At 45.7% G+C, this 23018-nt stretch overlaps 2 protein-coding genes across 6 annotated transcripts; both read left to right on the top strand.

Moving 5' to 3' along the window:
- The first annotated feature begins 372 nt into the window (after nt 1–372).
- LOC138801496 (uncharacterized) lies at nt 373–13697 on the top strand. 5 transcript variants are annotated; one of them, XM_069984392.1, is made up of 9 exons: nt 373–480; nt 1955–2131; nt 3312–3594; nt 3737–3793; nt 4741–5040; nt 5161–5508; nt 7433–7747; nt 9183–9347; nt 13549–13697. In XM_069984392.1, the coding sequence occupies exons 3-9, from the start codon at nt 3318–3320 to the stop codon at nt 13596–13598; spliced, it is 1512 nt and encodes a 503-aa protein (XP_069840493.1). In that variant the 5' UTR covers nt 373–480; nt 1955–2131; nt 3312–3317; the 3' UTR covers nt 13599–13697. The 5 variants fall into 5 exon arrangements, with proteins under 5 accessions (XP_069840493.1, XP_069840491.1, XP_069840495.1 ...); XM_069984390.1 differs by having other exon boundaries at nt 3231–3594; XM_069984391.1 differs by lacking the exon at nt 373–480 and adding an exon at nt 1399–1595 and having other exon boundaries at nt 3231–3594.
- Nucleotides 13612–19678, top strand: LOC138801862 (uncharacterized). The gene is made up of 6 exons (XM_069984962.1): nt 13612–13888; nt 14029–14085; nt 15066–15365; nt 16685–16774; nt 17160–17471; nt 19187–19678. The coding sequence occupies exons 1-6, from the start codon at nt 13612–13614 to the stop codon at nt 19528–19530; spliced, it is 1380 nt and encodes a 459-aa protein (XP_069841063.1). The 3' UTR covers nt 19531–19678.
- The last annotated feature ends 3340 nt before the right edge of the window (nt 19679–23018 follow it).

Below are 23018 nucleotides of genomic sequence, written 5' to 3'. Positions count from 1 at the left end.
TGCCGTGACTTCACCGCTCCCTCGCCGATGTGATGAATTTTGTTTAACTTTATCCGTATGTTTCATTTATTATATATAGCACCATAGTATATATGTAAGAGCGTAGATGCCATAATTACCTCTATGTAGATTATAAGGTAACTGTATATGCAATTAGAGTGTCAGCTCCTACAACAAGTGCTTAAACTCTAAGTCACAAATAAGAAATGAACAGCGATGGAGTCTTTGACTTTGTGGCGGCTTCTATAGACAGGAAATGCTTAAACCTAAAGCTACCTTATCACTTAGGAGAGTTGTGCTGTAAGGGGCTGAGCTCCTCAGTAAGAGCAGAGGGGGGGGAGGATGGAGGACGGAGGGTGGAGGATGGAGGGTGGAGCTGCTTATCGTGAACAGAGCTTGTTTAGTATTTAACTCCTGGTCGCCCTTCTCTGCACGCAGCAACCAATGTAAAGAGCCAGTCCTGTCCACAATAATTGTAAGGTAAGACAGATTATTCTGAGCAATTTCCTTGGCACTACTCCAAAACTGCTCGCAAAATGCTAAGTGGACCCAGAGCCTTAAGCCCCTATTACACAGGGCAATCTATGGGAGCAAGCGAGAGATTATAGCCATAATTGGTCAAATATGGACCATAATCACTTCATGTAATAAAGCCTTTAGACTTCCCAGCTGGTGCTCAATGTATCGTTGCATATGTGGTGTCCCACCACGGGTGTAATGTATACACCCCAGTAAGTCATGCACTCAGGAAAAGTGTGAAGTATGTAGTTTCCCCTCTAGGTGTCACTGTTCTTTGTATGTATTACTTCTATTCACAGATGAAGGTAATGGCTTAAAGGACAACTCCCATAAAAAACTTTTTCCCAGTAATTGAAGCACATTACAAAGTTATATAACACTGTAATATACTTCAATCACCTGTCTGTCCTCCTTCCCTGTCTTTTCCCCCCTCATCCCCCCAGCAGGAAGTGTAAGAAACTCCTTCATACCTAATTACTGTTGTCACCAGGCTGCTCTCTCAGCTCCTTCAGTGACGATGAGTCATCAGCAGGAGCGCTGCTCTAGCTCCTGTTACACCAGCCTCCCCCTCCCCTGCCTGGTCAGGTGACTCTGCTCGCTCAGCTCCCATTGGCTGAGCAACTGTAAGCCATCTGTCATTCTGCAACTCAATAATGACTCGTGACTGACTCCCGGCACATAACCAGCTACAGGACCCCCTCCCCCATACTCCCTCCTGCTGCCGAGTGGACTCAGTGAGTGAGTGATGTCACTTGCTTATCTTTCTCCTCACTCCCGGTATGTCAGCTACACAGACGTCTTATCTCTCCCCTGCTGCTCTGACCTAATCCTGCAGAATGTACACTACAGTGAGGTGACAGTATGTGTGTGCAGCTTCAGTGTGTGTATATAGCAGCCTGACTGAAGACAGAGAGAGGGGTCATGTGTAGTGTATGATGGGAGTTGTAGTGAATGGAGGGGCAGGCACTTGCAGTGTCAAAGCAGGGGGCTGGCTTGTCACAGCAGCCAAAGTGCATCATGGGAAGCTGAAACCAGGAAGCAAGGAAGAAATGAAGAACAAGACTAGAAATCAGAAGGTACACAGACAGTGGGAAATTCAAACAGTGACGGCTCAGGAGGGATGATAAGTATAAAAGCTAGGTTTCTGATTGGTTTTTGGTTTTTCTCCTTAGCGCGGGAGTTGTCCTTTAAGCATTCTGTACCATGTATTCTGTGCTGACCACTAGTAGGTGCTCTTTCTCTTTATCCTATCCTCTTCTCCCTCTCTCTTACCTACACTCAGCCCCATCACTTACAGGAGGGTTTATATAGTACCCCTGTAGGAGGAGTTAACCTTGATCTCTACTTAGTTTCTAGTGAGAGAACCAGCAGCAAAAGACTTTATTCTCTATACAAGCAACTAATATTTCTATTATGCATTTCTAAACCACCGTAGGGGAGAGAAGCCACCTAGGACCACCCTAACCCACGCCAGCAACACCAGGACCATTGCTGAGGGACTATTCTTTTTCTCAAACACTACAAGAAGCAGGAGGTACTTCTTTAAAATCCCCAGGCTGAAGAGCTCACACAAGGCCCTTATTCTCACAGTCTTGTCAGACATTGTCTAAACGTAAGTACGAGTATCACTTATCTACCTATATATCTATACTACAGTTCCAGCAGAGTACAGGATCTACATTGGGCAGGGGCTCCTCTGGCAACTCCTCTTCTCTCTACCTCTACAAAGCACTACTACTTCTACTAAAATTCCTACTATCTTCCAGCACCTATTTCTACAAGTACAGTACCAAGTCTACTTCACTGTCAGCACTAAAGTCTGTGTCAAGATTTGCACTGTGTAACGTGTACTATTTATTCACAAAGTTATACAGTAAACTGTTCTATTTTTGTACGAAACGCACAAGACTCTGTCTTCCTCTGTTTGCACCCATACACACACCACTGTACATCTTGGGTTATTTTTCCTTTTCTCTGTACCGAGATCCCAGGAGGGTCAACTACCCCTCCAGGTTGCTGTGACAAGAGCCATAGGGACCCACAACAAGCCCAGATGTAACCGACCATTTGGGGACATAAACTGGCCATACAAAAGCAAGCACCAACATCACACCTGTACACTGTTACAGTGCTGGCGTCATGACAAACAACATCAACACTACTAGACAAATAGTCCTTAGATGCAATCTTAGCAAATAAAGAGAAGAAAAGTTGAGGCACTCACCAACAGTAGCAAAAAATTCTTAAGACTTTATTCCAAAAAATTATTCCAAGGTAATTGGCTGTGGACAAACAAGGTGACAGCTGTTTCGCATATACTCAACTTACGGATACATTTTAGTTCAACATTGTAGATGCTGATAGAAAATCAAAAGTAAATCTGAGATTTGCAGAAGGTGGAAACCATGAGACACATCAGTTCACCATTATGGGCCATTCATGTTTTCCTATATAAATCATCAATTAACTAAAATATATTAAAAAAAACAGAAGAAATTGTGTATTGAAGTCATGAAACATCTAAGGACCAGGTCTCCTCCTTTACATTCTATGGAGCTTACACTGATAATGCAATGCGGCTTTTATGCTTACGGGTAAGGAAAACCTAGAGGACTTGTAGCCCCTCAAGTATTGTATCCTATTCCTGCGCCGTTATGTCAATGACTATTAATTGTATTTCTATTGTGTTCTTTAATTCTGTTTTCTCACAGACTACAAAGTCTGAGCTACTAACACAATAAGATATGAAGGCACATGCATGAAGGTGGATGATATGTGAGAGTTCCTTATAGGAAGAGATGGGGCTGACGGTGAGAGACGCTCTGGTCTACGCTCTGGAGAATCTGGAGAAGATGGGGTTCAAGAAGTTCCGGAAGCAGCTACATGAAATCGAGGTCAAAGAGAATTATAGGAGGATCCCGAGGGGCAAACTGGAGGGCAAGGACTGGAGCGACATTGCTGATCTGATCAGGGAATACTACAAGGATGTCTATGGGGCTGAGATGACCCTGGCCGTCCTAGACAAGATCAATGAGAAGAAAGTAGCGGAGGAGCTGGAGGAAGACCTGCGAAAAGGTAACAGGAAGCCATAACCCCTACCAGAAAGCTATGTGTGAGAGGACCAACATACAGTACTAGTATTACTTTGGGATCTTGCTTTATATCATGTGACCCATCAGTCGTCGACTATTATTAACCTTTTCTATATTCTGTGCAGTGGATCGCTTTGTACGACTGAATGAGCTGGAGGAATCGAGATGTTTAGCCCCTAAAGGTAAGAACAAGAAAGGACGAGATTTCTTCTTTTCTCTTCTCCAACTCAGCTCTGGTTTTTCTGATGTAGAACTAGATGGTAGTAGTGATCGCACAAGATTTGCCGTATTATGGGACGTTGTGAATCTGTTCGGCTTCTTCTCTACTTTATGGATCAGCTGCCATTAGATCACTATTAACTGTATTATGTGGACAGGGAAAGGCTGTAACCTGTGCAATACTATAGCTCTGCTAGATATAATAATAATACCAACAACAACAACAAAAGCAACATCAACAACAACAAACAGCAACTACAAAAACTTTCTTTACTTATATAGCGCCAACTGATTCCGCAGCACTTTACATAGAATTGCCAATTTTGGTAAATAAGAACAGCCGGTAAATGTATGTAAAATTTATCACCAACAATTTCAGGATGAACAATAATTTCAAAAATTTCAGAAATAAAAAAAACGATAATGCAGAATTTCATAAGGCAAAATTTATAGTAAGAGTCCGATCATTTTTAAAATCCGGCATGGGGGAATTTGATAATGGGTACGAACTTACCTCCCTCTGTGCCCGCGGTGTGATGACGTCACAACTCGGGGGAAAATGCCTGTCCTGGCAGATGGACTGGCCACTCAGCCAATCAGTGATTGGAGCAGCGTCCAATCCATCTGCCGGCGTCAATGCCAGAGATCTCAGAGCCTGGTAAGGGTCGCGAAGCCAGCCCCGCTGCTCACCGTAGGCACGGGGAGAGGTAAGTCCATACATGTTATGAAATTCCCCCTGTCCCTGCAGACTGCTGGAGTTTAAAAATGGCCGGACTTTAATTCAAGTTAACTGCAAAAGGTTCAGCCATAACAATGTTACAGGGAAGGAGAGGAGTTATTGGTAGGTACAATAGTTGAATTTTATTTAAAAAGACTAAAAAAATACATGAGGCTATTGTGTGTCTTACAGCCAGACCAATGGCGCTACGCCTGAGTGACACAGGTGAGATGATGTGCTCCATAACACTGGAGACCTTCTATCCTGGATATCTCCATACTGAATGGAAGTGTGGAGGAGAAAAGTCGGAAGAAGTTTTATCATCCCAAGAGCTCTACAAGGAAAGTCCTGATCACGGATCCTTCTCAGTGTGTAGTGAAGTCAGGATCTCACAGGATTCCCTCACAGATCCCGAATCCACAGTACATGTCAGCTGGGAACATGAATATACTAATACTAAGGGGCGGCAAACATTCTCTATCAGAGATAAAGGTAAGAAGAAACCCATATAGAGCTATAAAATACCCTATATACCACACAATAAGGATCAGGAAACTGAGATTCATGGTCCTGTTTGGTGGGATGTTCTCATATGTCACGTCTCTTTGGCAGATTTCCTTTGGAGACCAGTAATGGGTGACATACAGACCCCTCCGTGTTTATATCACGACACCCCGGTCGTCCTACAGTGTGACATATCAGGATATTACCCAGATGCCCTCACTGTGAAGTGGTTCAAGAAAAATAAGCAGAATCAGGAGTTATATGAAGAATCTGATGATGTTTCAATTCCAAAAATCACCTCAAATAAGAATCCAGATAACACCTACAGCTGTACGGCAAGACTAATGATGACCCCTACAATGAGCAGCCACCAGGGGGCAGAATACATCTGTCAAGTGGAACATCCTTCCCTGGAAAAGGCCATCAAGAAAAGCACAGGAGGAGTCAAAATGCTGGGTGAGGATCTATGAGACATCGATATGTAAGAAAGGCCATCACACATCCCTAGACCCTCTAAGACCCTCTCATAGTGTAGGCCAGGGCAGTTTCTAGCTCTGCGCCGACTGGGCGTCCGCAAGGGGTGCCGACAGCTGGGGGGTACTCGCGTCCCCCCCCCTGGACCTAACTCAGCGGCCTCAGCACCCGCTCAGACCACTGCCTCAAGCACCCCCTCCCAACAGCGCCCAGCTGTGTGCCCGTAGCCCGTCACTCGCGGACCCCTCGGGACCACGCTCAGCTGAGCGTCACTCACCTGCACAGGCCAACACCACCTGCAATACCCCAGACCTCATCTTCTCCCTCAGCCTTGGCTGGACGTGGACTCGCCAGGATTAGGTATACTGTATGGTAGTGGACAGTACAGCTAGGGGGGCAGAGCACAGGGGGAATTATTACTATGGGGACACAGGGGGTATTATTACTATGGGAACAGGGGAGATTATTACTATGGGGACACAGGGGGGATTATTACCATGGGGACACAAGGCGGATTATTACTATTGGGACACAGAGGGATTATTAATATTAGGATACAGGGGGCATTATTACTATGGGGGCACAGCACAGGGGGGAATTTTACTATGGGGGCACAGCACAGGAGGAATTATTACTATGGGGCCAAAGAACAGGGGGCATTATTACTATGGGAGCACAACATATGGGGCATTATTACTAGGGGGACAGCACGGGGGAATTATTAATATGGGGACAGAGCACAAGGGGCATTATAAATATGGGGACAGAGCATAGGGGGCATTATTACTATGGGGACACATGGGGCATTATTACTATGGGGACAGAAAGGGCATTATTATTATTATTATTATTATGGGGCAGAGCAAAAGGGGCATTATTCCTATGGGGAACAGCACTTGGAGGGCATTATTACTATGAAGGCACAGCAGGACAGGGGGCAGTGACTGTGGGGGCACAGCAAGGAAGGTGGCCTTGATTATGGCGGCAAAGCAGGGAAGGGGGCATTATTACTATGGGGACACAGGCAGACAGAAAGCAGTTACTGTGCGGACACAACAGGAAGCATTATTACTATATGGGGACACAGCAGGGGGCATTATTACTATATGGAGGACACAGCAGGAGACATTACTATATGGAGGCACAGCAAGGGGCATTATTACTATATGGAGGACACAGCAGGAGACATTAGTATATGGAGGCACAGCAGAGGGCATTACTACTATATGGAAGCACAGCGGGGGGCATTATTACTATATGGGGCACAGCAGAGCAGGGGACATTATTACTATATGGGGCATAGCAGGAGACATTATTACTATATGGAGGGCACAGCAGAAGACACTACTATATGCAGGGCACAGCAGGAGACATTATTACTGTATGGGGGCACAGCAGGGGACATTATTATTGTATAGGGGAACAGCAGAGGGCATTATTACTATATCGGGGCACAGCAGGGGGTATTATTACTATATGGAGGGCAAAGCAGGAGACATCATTACTATATGGAGGGCACAGTAGGAGACATTATTACTGTATGGGAGCATAGCAGGCGACAATTATTATATGGGGGCACAGCAGAGGGCATTATTACTATATGGGGGCACAGCAGGGCATCCTACATACAGGGGGCAAGCCACACACCTACTGACTTCACTGCACACGACACAAAAAAGTGGAAGCCGTTGTAAAAGTAACACTGCTCAATGTGATAATAAACACACTGCTTCTTCATAGCAACCACCATACCCCTGATGGGGGGGCACTTTTATGAAGTTTCACCCTGTAGTCAAAATTACCTAGAAACGGCCCTGGTGTAGGTCCATAGTGATGATCCATAGTTATCTGTGTCAGATAATGCAGTGAAGTTAATTCTCTGATATAAATGTTCTCATTTCTACAGCGAAGCCTCGGCTGGAGCCCATTGGGAAGACGCTGGTTGATAATACATTTGTTCAGTTTTCTCTGCATCTTAAGAGTTTTTACCCCAAGGACATCAAGGTTAAGTGGCATCGGGGGGAGAATGAATTCCGCAAAGGGGTGAAAGAGGGGACGTCGCACACCGAAACGTTCACAGAACGGGAAGATTCTTTGTTTGATGTTATCAGTGAATGTCGCAAATGGGGACGGAGCTTTGGAGATCCCAAGTATAAACTGTATGTAACCTGGGAGCACGAGTCTATGGATGGACCTGAGACCAGGATATTGTCTGGAAGAGGTGAGAGAAGCAACCAACTATCATGTAGATCATTCTGCTTTTACTGGCAATTGACACTGAAGTTTTCATGCATTCCCTCCTTGTTCAGCATCTTCACAGTTTGTTCTGGTGATTTAAAATCTGGGTGATATCTGCCAAATCAGGCCAATTATCGCTCCGTGTGATAGAGACAATAATCAGCTCATGAAACTATAATCGGCTGATCGTTTCTTTAGGTCCAGACCTAAAATCATCGGGAGTCGGGTGCTGAGGCTAACAACTGAATGAACTGTCATACATCACCTCTCTAGGCTTTCAATCTTCTCCAGCCCTCTGCTTGCTTCCCGTCACCGGGTACTGCAGCTTCTCTGAGCTGCCAGGCTACTCAGCCAATCAGTGGCCAGGACTGTTATAGCCAGTGATTGGCTGTGTAGCTTGTCAGCTCGGAGAAGCTGCAGCACACGGTGGCGGGAAGCAAGCAGATGGCTGGAGAAGATTGAAAGCCCAGAGAGGTGATGTATAACAGTTTAGGGCAAGAACTGCACGGACATGGCTAACCATATATATACAGCCCTTGCTAAACAATAATCAAGTTGTTTAATAGGCTCAGTAAGTGCTGATCTAGCAGATCCTCGCTCGTTTACATTATTGGTCGGGCCATCATCGGCCGGTGTAATAGGACCCTAAGGCTCAAACTTAGACCTAGAAGTAGGCTCTGTATAGTCAAATGTTCTGGTGAGACACAACATGATTAGTGGCATATACTGGAAATCTTACAACCAAAAGGGTTGACCTCCCCAGACTGGGCATGATGGCAGAGGGGGAAGAACCATCCAATCTACTAAATGCCTTCTACTCTGGTATAGTTACACTATGGCATGAGTAGGGATCATTTAAATTCTAAATTACTGTAAATGTCACCTGATTAACCCAACAAAATAGAAATCTATGGGTTCTCAGTACTGATATTCGGCATTTGATTAGCGGTGGCTGCTGAACTTGGATAAAGCTCTAAGGCTATGTGGAAAACATTGATATAGTCATTGGCTGTATCCATTTTTTCCAGACAACCTTAGAGCTTTATCCAAGTTCAGCAGCCACCGCTAATCAAATGCCGAACGTTCGGGTTCAGATCGACTCGAACCCGAACCCGGTTTGCTCATCTCTATTAAAGATCATCAGGGAAGGTAGAGAGAGCAGATGGTGTCTTCAAAAATAAAATAGCCAAGATGTGTAAGCAAACTAAGCTTATGTGTGTAGAATCTTGACCTCTAGCTCTTCATGCTATTTGGTATAACCCAATGGAAAAACATGGCTAGTCAGTATTTGAAACTTTAAATAGAAGACCACCACTTATAGACTTTTTTCTTTCCACTAGAGCTGGATGGACGGCATGCTTCTTTAACTGACTATGTTATTCAGCTCACACAACCAAAAGTTTTCTCTTCTTTACCAGATCCAAAAGAAGCCACAGAAATTAATCCGGGAGATTGGGTGGTGATAACAAGTTACGTAGGAAAAGATCGACAACCCTGCTTTGAGGGTCCAATTAAGGTGCTGCGGACCACACCAACCTCAGTCATGGTGGAAGGGAAGTCAAACAAGGTCCTTGCTTCCCAATGTAAGAAAATTGACATTCGGGTCGATGACGATAACCTGTAAAATAAAGAGTGAGATCACTGGGGAAGAAGAGGACTAACAAACTATCAACGTGTGTCTACTGTCCTGTCTGCTTTATTGTGCTTTGTAGTTCCAAGTGCAGGTGACAGGAGAGAAGCAGAAGAACTCCATATGCCTCCTACATCAACAGACAGCTGTACGCAGGATGTCACCAACTGCTGAACGCCACCGACTGCTGGATGCCATTGACTGCTAGATCTGCTTGTATGCTCCGGCCCCCCACGTATTTAGAAGTTATTGGCATAATATCTCCCCCCACTATATAATTAGGCCCTATGTATATGAATCACATAGCAAAGGCTTACCTGGGCAAGTGCCGGGGCCCACAACATCTCTAGGGGCCCAGAGAGGGAGAGGGGCCCGGTTTTCTGATGTTCAGCCTGCTCACTGTAGTGCAGGGTGAGAACTGAGCATCAGAAGACACAGGAGATGGAGCAGGACCTGCACAGACAGAGAGAGAAAAGGGTGAAGGACCTGATCACATGACCTAAAGGTCCTCAACCTTATAGTGTGAAGAGCAGCCGACAGAGAGGAAGAGGGAGAAGACTGAGCTGTAACTGCTGTGTGTCAGTGTCTGAGTGTGTCAGTTTCAGTCAGTCAGTGTCTATGTCAATAATGTATGTTTGTACATGTTAGTCTCATGTTATTGAGCATAGTGTGTAAATGAGGGGCCCGCTGAGGCTCTGTCGCCCAAGGGCCCGCAAAAACCTGGAGCCGGCCCTAACTGAAGTTGTCTCACTCAAACGCATAGAAATATGGTATGGTTTCAAGAATGGCTGGGAATACATGTACAGTATAATGGAAGTGGGCATCCCTAAGACTAGGCCCGAAAGAGGACCACCTGCTGTGAGGTGTTTGAAGGATATAACTAGGAGACAGCTCAGGTGGGATTGAGATAATGTGACAGATGGGCGTTTATCAAGCCAAAAAGATTCTTTTCTCAGAATAAAAAGTATGTGTGCGCACTTCTCTTCAAGGTGTTTTTACGCTGAAGGGTAAGTATCAAGATACCCTTAATATTTTCTGGCATCCACTTTATTATGGCTTATGGCCCAGATAACTTAAAGTACTCTCATCCCAGTGGGCATTGGTTCACTTCACTCCATAACAAGTGACCTATCACTGTCCCGCGGCCATCTTGGAGGGTACTCTGCAGAAAGAGACTGTAATGTTAAGTGCCTTATGTTTTAAGTTAAGTCACTGTTGGACCTTAAAGCCTCAACTACCTGTTGTCTAATTTCTATTGCACCTGACCACCAATAAGGGCGTGCCTGGGATCACCTCATACAGTGGTACTAGGGAGAAAGCCCCGGAAGAACTACAAGGTTCACAATATATAACACCTAGGTGCAGCCCCCTACAAGCTCTGTGGCCGATCACCTCAGAAGAGGGAGAGTTTTTGGACTGTGACAAGGATTTCTTATGATTAAGCGTTTCTCCCTCACCACCTCTTTCAGTCTGCTACACATGGAAGGATGACTCCTAGGGTGCTGAAGCCAGGGCTCTCGTACATTAGTGGCAATGGGGTCTACTCCTGGCTCCCAATGGAAGCATGGGGAAACGGCACTATACAGAGAGTTGTAGCAGCCATTAGACCACCATCATATATTTTATTTTCTGAGCGAGTCTCCTGGGAACTAGATATAAGAGAGAGTTGCTCAGCAGATACACCCTGGATACGGTTCCCGTGGTGGCCTGGGGAAACGAGTTAGTAAATAAGTAAAACAGGGACGGCAGTATCATGGATAAGATTATTAATGAAATCAAGTTCTAGCCAGGCTCTTAAAGCAAATGTACCATCAGCCCTATGTAATTTTTTATCGGTGCGGGGATCCTGGTGGCGCAGTGCTTTTTCAAAACAATGGTGGTTTCTGTGCTCAACGCTGTTTTCTTGTTGTGCACCAGCTCTATGCACTGGTTGCGGACCCAACGCCCCCAGTATGATAATATCCCCCCGGTGACACGCCTCCATTAGAATCAACAGGGATGCATCACCAAGGGGAGGAGATATTGTCACAGTGGGGGTGCCGAGCCGCCTCCAGTGCACAAGAAAATGGTGCTAAGCGTGGGAACCAGGCGGCATTCTAACAAAAAAGATCATGTTACTGGGATCCCCCACCGGCGCTGATAAGGTACTGCAAAAAAAATGTTTTACATAGGTCTAATGGTACATTTGCTTTAATGAAGAATTAACCCAGGTTAGAAAAAAAACGTGGCAAAACAGAGTTTCCTAAAATCACCTGTACTATCGATATATATTGATTTCTGAAAAGTGACATTTAAATGACCGATTGTACCTTCGGATAGCTGCTTTTAATCATTTAATCCAAGATCTGTCCTGGGGTCCATTCGGAAGGTGATACAGTTATTGTCCTAAAAAACTATTTTTAAACTTGCAGCCCTGAGTCAAACTGGCGTGGCCTAGAGTGTCTTTGCCCTAGGCCTGCACCGCCTCTCCGTCCCTCCTCATCATTAGGAATGACCCTGGGCATGAGTTTTCCTAATCATCACCTATCTGAACACTGCACAGGTGCCTTAATGATCCAGCACATGTGCACTGTTCACACAAGTAATGAATAGGAGAAATTGTTCTTGGGGCATTCCTAATGATAAAGAGGGCGGACTGAGGGGCGGTGCAAGCCTAGGGCATGGGTACTCTAGGCCACGCCATTTTGACAAAGAGCTGCAAGTTTAAAAGCTGTTTTTTAGAACAATAACTGCATCACCTGCCGAACGGACCCCAGGACAGATCTTGGATTAAAAGCAGCTATCCGAAGGTACAAGTGGTTTGGAGGGGGGGGGGGGGGGGGGAGATTGTGGATACAGAGTCACTTTAATGTGTTGTTGTCATAAAGGTGCGGATCCGTCCATTCTGTAAGAAGGATCAAACAGTTTGCTCATCTCTAGTCCCCATCACAGTTACACATGGAAAGTTTTAGTCCGCTCAAACAACGTGCTGCCTTATTTGTTTTGTCAATGAGTGTGGTTTCTTTTCCATTGGTCTTCTATGGTTTGACTATTGACTCGTGTGCTAGATAAAAGAGTAGCCATCATATAGGAAGAGGATGACCTTTCGTGTCTCATACACTCTGTATGTAAGAGCTTAGATATCATTATTAACTCTATGTATGTGACAGGGAACTGTGTATTGTACAGTGTCAGCTCCTACAACTCTATGGATAGGAATAAAGTGGACATTGATGGAGTTGTTCACATTCTTGCTGACTTCTATAGACAGGAAAAGCCTGTTCATACACTAAACATAACTGATGTATGTGCTGTAAGGGTCCGGCCTCCTCCATGAGAGCTGGGGGTGGGGGATTCCGGGCTGCTTATCTACACCCTCATCTTAGAGAATATTTAACTCCTGGTCGCCCTTCTCTGTACGCAGCAACCAATGTAAGGAACCAGGCCTGTTCTTAACAATCCTAAGGTAAGAAAGATCATTAATATACAGACACATTTAAGTTCAGAATTGTAGATGCTGATAGAAAAACAAAATTATGAGAAGTTTGAGGAAGGTGGAATTCACCTAGAGACCATGAGACACGACTGGTGACTATTACACCACATTATTAGGTTCCTTCATAAATCCAGTAATACAGTCAGTAATCCGTGTTGTGTAGTGAGTATACAGAGAGAGAGCGCAATACCTTATCCAGACTCGTGCTGTTTGGGGGCGACCTTCTCCGCCGGCGGTGCTGGCTGGGACTTTTGGGGGGGGCATTTTTGGGTCTGGTCCTGTGACATGGGGGTTGCAGGGCCGTTCCATGGCCCCCCGTTCCCTGACTGTGCACGCCTGCGGGGTTGGCAGTCTCTGACCGGCACAGTGTTGACTTAGTGTAGGGACCCATGTGTATCAGATACCTGCACGTCGTACATGGGGCAGTGTGGCTTGATCAATTCATACACAAAATTCTGATGTTTTTTATGTAGCCGAGAGGCACTAGTGTCAGCCATAGGTGTGAGGTGCAGCGCTCTTTTCTCTCCTGTATTGCAGTATACAGAGAGAGCCAGGCTTATCCTCAAGGCCTATTACTGTACCAGGGTATTACTGTAGAAGCCTCAATGTGTTTAGCGTCAGCATGTAATCTATTCTATAAGATCACGGTCTACTATATGTGTTTTTCTTGTCTCACAAGCCTACAGGAGAAGATGCGAAGGAACGTACGTGAAGGTGGATGATATGTGACAGTCTCTTCGAGATGAGGCTGACGGTGAGAGACGCTCTGGTCTACGCTCTGGAGAATCTGGAGAAGATGGGGTTTAAGAAGTTCCGGAAGCAGCTACATGAAATGGAGGTCAAAGAGAATTATAGGAGGATCCCAAGGGGCAAACTGGAGGACAAGGACCGGGGTGACATTGCTGATCTGATCAGGGAATACTACAAGGATGTCTATGGGGCTGAGGTGACCCTGGCGGTTCTAGACAAGATAAATGAGAAGAAAGTAGCAGAGGAGCTGGAGGAAGACCTGCGAAAAGGTAACAGGAAGCCAAGAACCCTACCAGAAAGCTATCTGTGAGAGCACCAACATACTAGTATTATTGGGAACTTGCTTCATATCTTGTGACCTATTAGTGTGACCTAACACTATTATTAACCTTTCCTATATTCTGTGCAGTGGATCGCTTTGTACAATTGAATGCATTGGAGGAATCAAGATGTTTAGCCCCTAAAGGTGAGAACGAAAAACAACGAGATTTCCTCTTTTCTCTAAGTAAACACTAGTGCTATGCAAGTAACTCTTTTCATACCTCAGCCAATGCACTTTGAAGGTACATCCATTTCAAAAAAGGATGAGATTTCCTCTTTTCTCTGGTCCATCTCATCTCTGGTTCTCCTGATGTTGGATTAGATAGAACTCACCCACATTCAACTCGGGGGTGGCCCGGGGTGCAGTTCTGATGCTCTCCCAGGCCAGTGCCAGCTGGTCACATGACGCCACCTCTCCACTACCTGCCCATGAGATTGTGTGAGTTTACCAAAGAGCATGTGTCACTGCCTGCTCCCACCTCTTCATTAAGGCCATGCTGCTCCAGTGGTTGGGCAATGCTGCCATATACTTAATACAGAGAAGCAGGGACCACTGTCATTTGAAAGAGGTCACTGTGCCTCTATAGTAAGCAGCCTACTGTTTCTTTCACTCATTCCAGTGGGCGCTCAGTGTCTTTACTGAACAGAGTGGCATGTGCCTTAATGCCCAGCAGTCGCCAATCATTATCATAGAGATCCCTGGTTTTAGGCAGCAAAGAAAGCTGAGAGACAGGGAAGGCAGGTCACGGCAGGGCACATGGTGAAGAAGAATGGGACTGCAGGGTCTCGTAGCCTATGGGAGAAGAACCAGGCAAATAACAGAAAATTTCTAGGCCCGATTATGCGCCAATCACTGGAAGCATGTTCAGGGCCACTACGTGATAACTAATGGTCGTAACCACTAACCACTGATGAATTGAAAGTGGAAGTAGATCACACTATCACCCATGAGCAACAAGCAGAGCAAGGAAAAGGCGTTTGAGGGACAGTAGATAGCTTTGGGGTATGGTGTCTCTCTATTAGGCTTATTATTAATGTAGAAAGCTCTACAGCCAGAACAATGTTACAGGGCAGTACAGATGGGCTTTAAATATTATTTTAGACAAAATATTGGGTGTCTTACAGCCAAACCAATGACGCTGCACCTGAGCAACACGGGTGAGATGATGTGCTCCATAACCCTGGAGACCTTCTATCCTGGATATCTCCATACTGAATGGAAGTGTGGAGGAGAAAAGTCATCAGAAGTTTTATTATGCCAAGAGCTCTACAAGGAAAGTCCTGATCACGGATCCTTCTCAGTGTGTAGTGAAGTTAGGATCTCCCAGGATTCCCTCACAGATCCAGAATCCACAGTACATATCAGCTGGGAACATGAATATACCAATACCAAGGGGCGGCAAACATTCTCTTTAAGAAATCAAGGTAAGAAGAAACCCATATAGAGCTATAGAATACCCTATATACCCATATACAACAGAATTGAATGCAACAGATAAAGCTGGCCATACACTGGGTATAAGGTAGAGGTTGCCCAGGGAAAATTAACTTGTTCCTTACAAGGGGACAAGTAAGAAATCACACTGGGGGGGGGGGGGGGGGGGGGAGTGTCCAACCTTCGTACCCCCACCAATCTCTGTATTGGGCCCCCAGCTTTATTATGAATACAGCTGGTACGGCACAAGACCCACAGCTCTATTCATTCCTACAGAGCCACCGGAAAGCGGTTAGTAAGTGCTTTCCGGCTTATTCGTCTCTTTATGGCGACTCCATAGGAATAAATAGAGCCATGGGTCATATGCTGTACCAGCAGCTGTATTTATAACAAAGAAGCCAGGGGCCCAATACGGAGATGGGCGGGGGGTACGAAGGTCAGACCCAAAGGGATCTCTTACTTGTCCCCTATTCTGTGTTCATTTTCCCTGGAAACCTCTTTAAAGGACAATTTGGGCAATTTTGACTGACCAAGGTTTGAAAATGATAGGTTGTGATCCACAGCCAAATAATGTCTGCCAAAAATGTGACTGACCTGACTGGATTCTTTAGTCCATGACCAGCTGTAAACAATTATCTACAACAATTATCTGGCAAGTTGATGGTGGCATGGTTGGACGATTAATTGGTCACATTGTGGCCAGGTGTGTGGCCAGCTGTATAATCTTCCTTCCCTTTACAAGAACATTTATCAAGCTGAATTTTAATAAACACTGTCACTTAAACACGTGCATTCAGGGTTAGGGTCCCTCGCCAGTAGAACAGGGTGCTGTCTGAGTAATGAGAGGCCTATCGTCATTACTGTTAGGATGCTCGCCTCAAGGAGAAACTTTACCCTATTGGTCCCATGATGATAGATCTCTCAACATCCAACCAGAACCCTGCTTTTAACAGGTCTCTATGGCATCTCTATGGCATGTCAAAAGTCTTTTGTAAAGACAGTGATACTTTAAATATAGCTGCATCCACATGTAATCTTTCTCTCTGGCAGATTTCCATTGGAGACCAGTAGTGGGTGACATACAGACCCCATCATGCCTATATCACAATACCCCAGTCGTCCTACAGTGTGACATATCAGGATATTACCCAGATGCCCTCACTGTGAAGTGGTTCAGGAAAAATAAGCAGAATCTGGAATTATATGAAGAATCTGATGATGTTTCAATTCCAAAAATCACCTCAAATAAGAATCCAGATAACACCTACAGCTGTACAGCAAGACTAAGGATGACCCCGACACTGAGCAGCCACCAGGGGGGCAGAATACATCTGTGAAGTGGAACATCCTTCCCTGGAGAAGGCCATCAAGAAAAGCACAGGAGGAGTCAAAATGCTGGGTGAGGAGCTATAAGACATTGATATGTAAGGAAAATTACCATCTCGAGGGTCAGTTACCTATATAAAGTGATGTGTCCTTGAAGCTCAGTGATGGTCACTAGAGAAATTAAACAATTTCTAGTTATTATTTAGAGTAACAAAACAACAAATAACTGGATAATTTTTAGAGTAAACCATCCCAGTCACTGAATAATAAAGAGGGTGCCCCGTATGGACAAGACCCTCTGCAGGTCAACAGTGATGACCTGCCTGTACCATATCTCCATCCATAGACATCAGTATCAATCACAGTTCTATGGGCTGTTCTTACATGATTTGTGGGGTTTTCCTTGCATTTTCTTGACCATTTTCTGATCTTCTTTATAAATTTTCCATTTCGTGCAGCCAAACCCCAGCTGGAGCCCATCGGGAAGACGCTCGATAGCTTGTTTGTTGACTTGTCTCTGCACCTTAAGAGTTTTTACCCTAAAGAGGTCAAGGTGAAGTGGTATCAGGAGAAGCTGGAGCTCAGTAAAGGGGTGAAGCAGATGATGGTGCAGACCGAAACGGTCACAGAACGCGAAGATTCCTTGTTTGATGTGATCTGTAAATGTCGCGTTCTCAGATTGTGCTTTGAAGATCCGAAGTATAAAGTCTACCTAACCTGGGAGCATGAGTCTATGGAGGGACCAGAGACCAGGACACTGTCTGTAAGAGGTGAGACCTGACCAGGAACCAAACTACCATGTACAGTGTATATCTTTTAGCTTTTACTGACATTTCTTTCAAGTGACAGTGAAATCTCCCAGCTTCATTTCTTCACCCCTCCCTCTTCACCCCAACCATCAACAACACACAGACTCCGCATTTGGATGAAATTGGCCACTGCAGCCAATAATTAGACATAAATAACATAAACAATATAAGTAACATAAACCCACCTAATGACGGACTAGAAGAGAGGGCGTCCTTGAGGATTACACAGCCAGTGGCAAACTGCTACACCAAAATGTCCCAGCCGCTTACCACTGGCTTAGGAGCCCTCCGTAACCTGAAACAGCTAACTAATTACCTGTAACAGGAACCACTCCCCGGGATTAGTGTTCAGCGAACCTGTCTAAATGTCCACCCGCAGGACTGCTAAGCCCAGAATGAGGAGAGATTTACAAATTTACCAGGGGCGTAGCTAGGATTCACGGGGCCCCATAACCAAAAATTGTAAGGGGCCCCACTCTCCTAAGCATAACACAAAGCACTGCTGGTGCACTGATAACCTCTGACCTCAGCACATTTTCCTTTCCTACTTGATTGCAGCTGGAGAACAGAGGTCAGAGGTTATCAGTGCAGTGAAGCAGATATCTCTGTCTTCTGCTTGTTAATCTTTTTTTGTGTTGCAGCATGTAAGTAAACATTGGGTCACTTACACACTGCAGTACATAAGGGCTTAAGCAGAAGGACACACGCTCTTACCTTCTCCCCCAGGTCCCCCTCCTGTACGGACCCCATAGCAACTGCCTAGCCTGCCTCTATAACAAAGAAATAAAACAGCGCTCCATAGCACAGGTCAGACAGCAGAGTGGGTGTGAGCACAATAATAGAAGCTCTCACCTGGGAAGGTTGTGCAGCAAGGAGGCACAACATTCAGAATAGCTTGTAGCAGAACCGCAGCCTCTCCCCCAGTGGATCCAACTGGATCATGTGAATATAACGAAAACACCTCCTCTCCTAGTAGGGAAGTTGTAGGGCGCAGGTCCAAGGAAGATCAATGCCACAAGTGAAAAAATAGATCCACTTTGGATCCAAAGTGGATCTATTTTTTCACTTGTGGCATTGATCTTCCTTGGACCTGCGCCCTACAACTTCCCTACTAGGAGAGGAGGTGTTTTCGTTATAGCCTGCCTCTATGGTAGCTACGCAACTGATATTTACATATCCAGTACATGTAAGAGAAACTGTCCAGCAGCTCCAACCACTCCACTTTGAAATTTCCCTCAGGTCCTCTTTCTCAAGATCGTAGGGGGGATCCAGTAGTCTGACCCCCATGATCATATAGTTATCCCCTATCATAAAGATAACTCGGAATTGTGAGACAACCCTTTAATGTTAATGGTGAGGGGGCACAGTTGGAGGCTCTAGGAGCCATATTGTTCTCCTGTCATTGGTGACATTTTGTACAACTTGATTCTAAGCATACTGTTGTCTAGATTGATCCAGGTTCCATCTTTCTATCTCTATCCTTTGCTTCCCGATATAATCTCTATGTCAGTGACTAAAAAGACAAGAAACTGGACAAGTAACAGAAAACCAGGGTTACATAGAGTCTTCCATACATTGCCATAAAGTCAGGGACAGTTTGCACCGGTATGACCTGTATGACACCTAACACATACAATACGTATAATAATAATAGTCCCAATGTTCGTCCTTCACAGATCTGCCCTGGATCCCGAATGTAGGTGTGATATATTACCTCCCGGTGCGAGCGAATGTAAGAACCAAGCTGAGGTGCCCTGTATCCAACTATTTCCCAGATGCCCTGACTGTGTCCTGGTATAAGAAGGAGAATGGAATCATGTCTGAGGTGCAGAACACCAGTGAGATGGGAACAATGGTGGAAACCTACGAAAATACAAAGTATATGTATGTTTGTATAGCAATTTTATACTTCACTCCGAAAGCCGAGAAGGACGAGGGGTCAGAATTCATCTGTAGGGTGGAGCACCCCAGCCTGGAGCACCCGATAGAGAGGAGCACCGGACCTCTCCGTATACTATGACCTGGGGAAGAGGAGCAACGGACCACTCCTTATACTATGACCTGGGAAAGAGGAGTGATTATTTCCCTGGATTCCACAGTTATGCAGAAATTTATTCATTTTTTTTTTTTAATTACATTTAATTTAAATAAACGTGAAATAAAATGATGATCAATTGATTCTAAGCCAATGATTTCTTATGGCACCCTGTACTAAATGCTGATCGCTACATTATGGTCGTTGATCCAGAAGCAGCCAATCATGACAGGTACACTTAACTTTATGCCTCACTCACCAACTGGCCAGAGCCTGGCATAAAATGGGCTTTGGCTGTCCAAGTATAAAGGAACTTGCAGTTTTACAGAAGCTGCAGGGCCACAAGTTTGACATCTAGGCGACAGAACAGAAAAAGAGGAATGGAAAAAAAATAGTATATATAAAAAAATAGTATAATAGTATATAATACAGTAAATAAAAAGCTTATGAGGGGAAAGAAGGTAGCCCCATCTTCTCCGCCTCAAAAATAGGAGTCCAGTGCTTAACCAGAAGAACAGTTTACTTAGAAACTTAAGTGTCATACAAGTTAAAGCGAATGTACCAGCGGTACATCACTTTACTGTTTTTACCATGAATAGACTGGCGCCGGCATGGGGATGTCCTTTTTTTGAACCACAGCCCGATTCCTGCACACAGCACCGGTCTATTACCGAGCACCAGCCCTACCTGAAGCACCAGAGTCAGGCTGCCCCCCCAGTGGGAGGGAACCCCCTCCCCTCTATGACCCAGCTCCAATAGAATCAATGGAGCTGCGTCATAGAGGGGAGGGGGTTTCCTCCCACTGGGTGGGCAGCCTGACTCTGGTGCTTCAGGCCAGGCCAGTGCTCGGTAATAGACTGGTGCTAATAGACTAGTGCTGTGGTTAAAAAAATAAAATACATCCCCGTGCCGATGCTGGTCTATTCATGGTAGAAACAGAAAAGTGATGTACCACTGGTACATTTACTTTAAGACAAAAATACACATGTGCAGTTGAAAAAGTAGCTTGTAAGAAAAAGAGTAGCTTGTGACTGAGTACATTGTGAGAACAGTAGTGGGCTAACGGCTGGCTTAGGGAAGAGGGGCCATGTCTAGACTTCTTCAGCTGGAGATTCTGGAAAACTCACATTTAGAGTACCTTGGCAGACTTCTGTACCATGTTCCTTTGTAAAGTACCTCCTGCAGACCTCTGTACTGTGCTCCTTTGTAGAGTACCCCTTGCAGACTTATGAAGGGCCGGTAACAGGGATGCCTTGGACACTTAGCTACACCCAGAAAACCACAGCTGGGGCTTGTACTACCCTACTGGGATGGGTTTGACGATACCAGGGGGCAGAAGGTGGTCATACTTAGTCTATACACGAGTACAAGTATTATTCATTACAAAAAAGATATTTTCAGGTTCCGGCTGAGTACACAGCTACACTGGGTTGGGGCTCCTCTGGCAAACTCCTCTACTCTACTTCACTCTACTTTACAAGCACCGCTACAACTACCTCTCTTACTTATTCTCAAGCACCTCCTCAAGCACCAAAGTCTGTGTGAAGATTTATCTACTTGTGAAACTTGTATTGCTATTTTGAAGGATCTAACAGTACCTCCTGCACACTTATGTGCAGTGTTCCTTTGAAGGGTACCTCCTGCAGACATCTGTGCCGTGTTCAGTATTGAAAAAGTAGTCCCTGTGACACTAGTCCAACATGGCTAGCTACATAAGGCTCTTGTAAGGAATCCTAGGCCCTCAGACCAGGCCTGGGCAAAAAGTGCTGTCAAACTCTCTCTTTGTGTCTTAGCTCCCCCACACCACTGACTGAAGACCTCCCACCAGGAACTGACCTCCATTTTATAGGGGCAACTAACCTTCCCTGTGATTGGTGGGACTGTGTGAGAAGGGAGAAGTGTGAATGGCTGGAGTGGTGTGAGGCACCTGCAGGGCCGGCGTCAGCACCCGGCATACTCGGGCAAGTGCCGGGGCCCACGGCCGCTCAGGGGGCTCCCGACACTTGCCCGAGCAGTGAGCCAGACGCCCGCCTCATCACCAACCTCCGGACACCTGGGGGGGGAGGGTGCTGCTGACCCTGATTTCGGGTGGGGGGGGGGGTTGCTAGAAGGACCTGCTGTGTTTGCTGCAAAGCAATGGGGAAAGGACCTGTGGTGACGTCATAAGGGGGCGGGGCTAAGAACGGGAGAGGCTGCATATGGATGAAGGACCTGTGATCATTGTCATGTGACATGAGGGGGCGAGCTCACTTATACCTTCTTTCTGTATGCTGTGAGTTGTAGTACTCCTCTTATACCTCCTCCTGTAATCGCCTCTGATCTCCCATAATAACAGGCTGTCCATGCTGGGAGTTGTAGTTCTCCTCTTATACCTCCTCTTGTGATGTCCTCTGATCTCCCATAATAACAGGATGTCCATGCTGGGAGTTGTAGTCCTCCTCTTATACCTCCTCTTGTGATGTCCTCTGATCTCCCATAATAACAGGCTGGACATGCTGGGAGTTGTAGTCCTCCTCTTATACCTCCTCCTGTGATGTCCTCTGATCTCACAAAATAACAGGCTGGACATGCTGTGAGTTGTAGTCCTCCTCTTATACCTCCTCTTGTGATGTCCTCTGATCTCACATAATAACAGGCTGGACATGCTGTGAGTTGTAGTCCTCCTCTTATACCTCCTCTTGTGATGTCCTCTGATCTCCCATAATAACAGGCTGGACATGCTGGGAGTTGTAGTTCCCCCCGGTATACCTCATGTAATGAGGACCCGTCCCCCGCCCGGATTAGTGAGTATGGTTTTATTTTTTTATTTTCTTGTGTTGAGGGAAAGCAGGGGGCATTTCTATGGGGGCAGGGGACATTACTATGGGGGCAGAGGACATTACTATGGGGCAGGGGACATTACTATGGGGGCAGGGGACATTACTATGTGGACAGAGCAGGGGACATTACTATGGGGGGCAGGGGACATTACTATGGGGGCAGAGGACATTACTATGGGGGCAGGGGACATTACTATGGGGGCAGAGGACATTACTATGGGGCAGGGGACATTACTATGGAGCAGGGGACATTACTATGGGGGCAGGGGACTATACTATGGGAGCAGGGGACATTACTATGTGGACAGAGCAGGGGACATTACTATGGGGGGCAGGGGACATTACTATGGGGCAGGGGACATTACTATGGGGGCAGAGGACATTACTATGGGGCAGGGGACATTACTATGGGGGCAGAGGACATTACTATGGGGCAGATGACATTACTATGGGGCAGGGGACATTACTATGGGGGCAGGGGACATTACTATGGGGCAGGGGACATTACTATGGGGCAGGGGACATTACTATTAAGGCAGGGGACATTACTATGGGGGCAGAACAGGGGCATTACTATGGGGACAGAGCAGGGGACATTACAATGGGAAGCAGGGGACATTACTATGGGGACAGAGCAGGGGACATTACTATGGG

The sequence above is a fragment of the Dendropsophus ebraccatus genome, chromosome 9 (assembly GCF_027789765.1).
Source record: "Dendropsophus ebraccatus isolate aDenEbr1 chromosome 9, aDenEbr1.pat, whole genome shotgun sequence".
Classification (NCBI taxonomy): domain Eukaryota; kingdom Metazoa; phylum Chordata; class Amphibia; order Anura; family Hylidae; genus Dendropsophus; species Dendropsophus ebraccatus.
Note: the sequence above shows the minus strand (reverse complement) of the source record. Positions and strands in the feature narration are given on the sequence as shown.

Bases quoted from the DNA above. Each gene is read 5' to 3' on its own strand.
- LOC138801496 (XM_069984392.1), top strand. From the start codon at position 3,318: ATGGGGCTGACGGTGAGAGACGCTCTGGTCTACGCTCTGGAGAATCTG. The intron at 5,041-5,160 runs GTAAGAAGAAAC...TCTCTTTGGCAG, and splicing joins ATTCTCTATCAGAGATAAAG to ATTTCCTTTGGAGACCAGTA. The intron at 5,509-7,432 runs GTGAGGATCTAT...TCATTTCTACAG, and splicing joins AGGAGGAGTCAAAATGCTGG to CGAAGCCTCGGCTGGAGCCC.
- LOC138801862 (XM_069984962.1), top strand. From the start codon at position 13,612: ATGAGGCTGACGGTGAGAGACGCTCTGGTCTACGCTCTGGAGAATCTG. The intron at 14,086-15,065 runs GTGAGAACGAAA...GGTGTCTTACAG, and splicing joins AAGATGTTTAGCCCCTAAAG to CCAAACCAATGACGCTGCAC. The intron at 16,775-17,159 runs GTGAGGAGCTAT...CATTTCGTGCAG, and splicing joins AGGAGGAGTCAAAATGCTGG to CCAAACCCCAGCTGGAGCCC.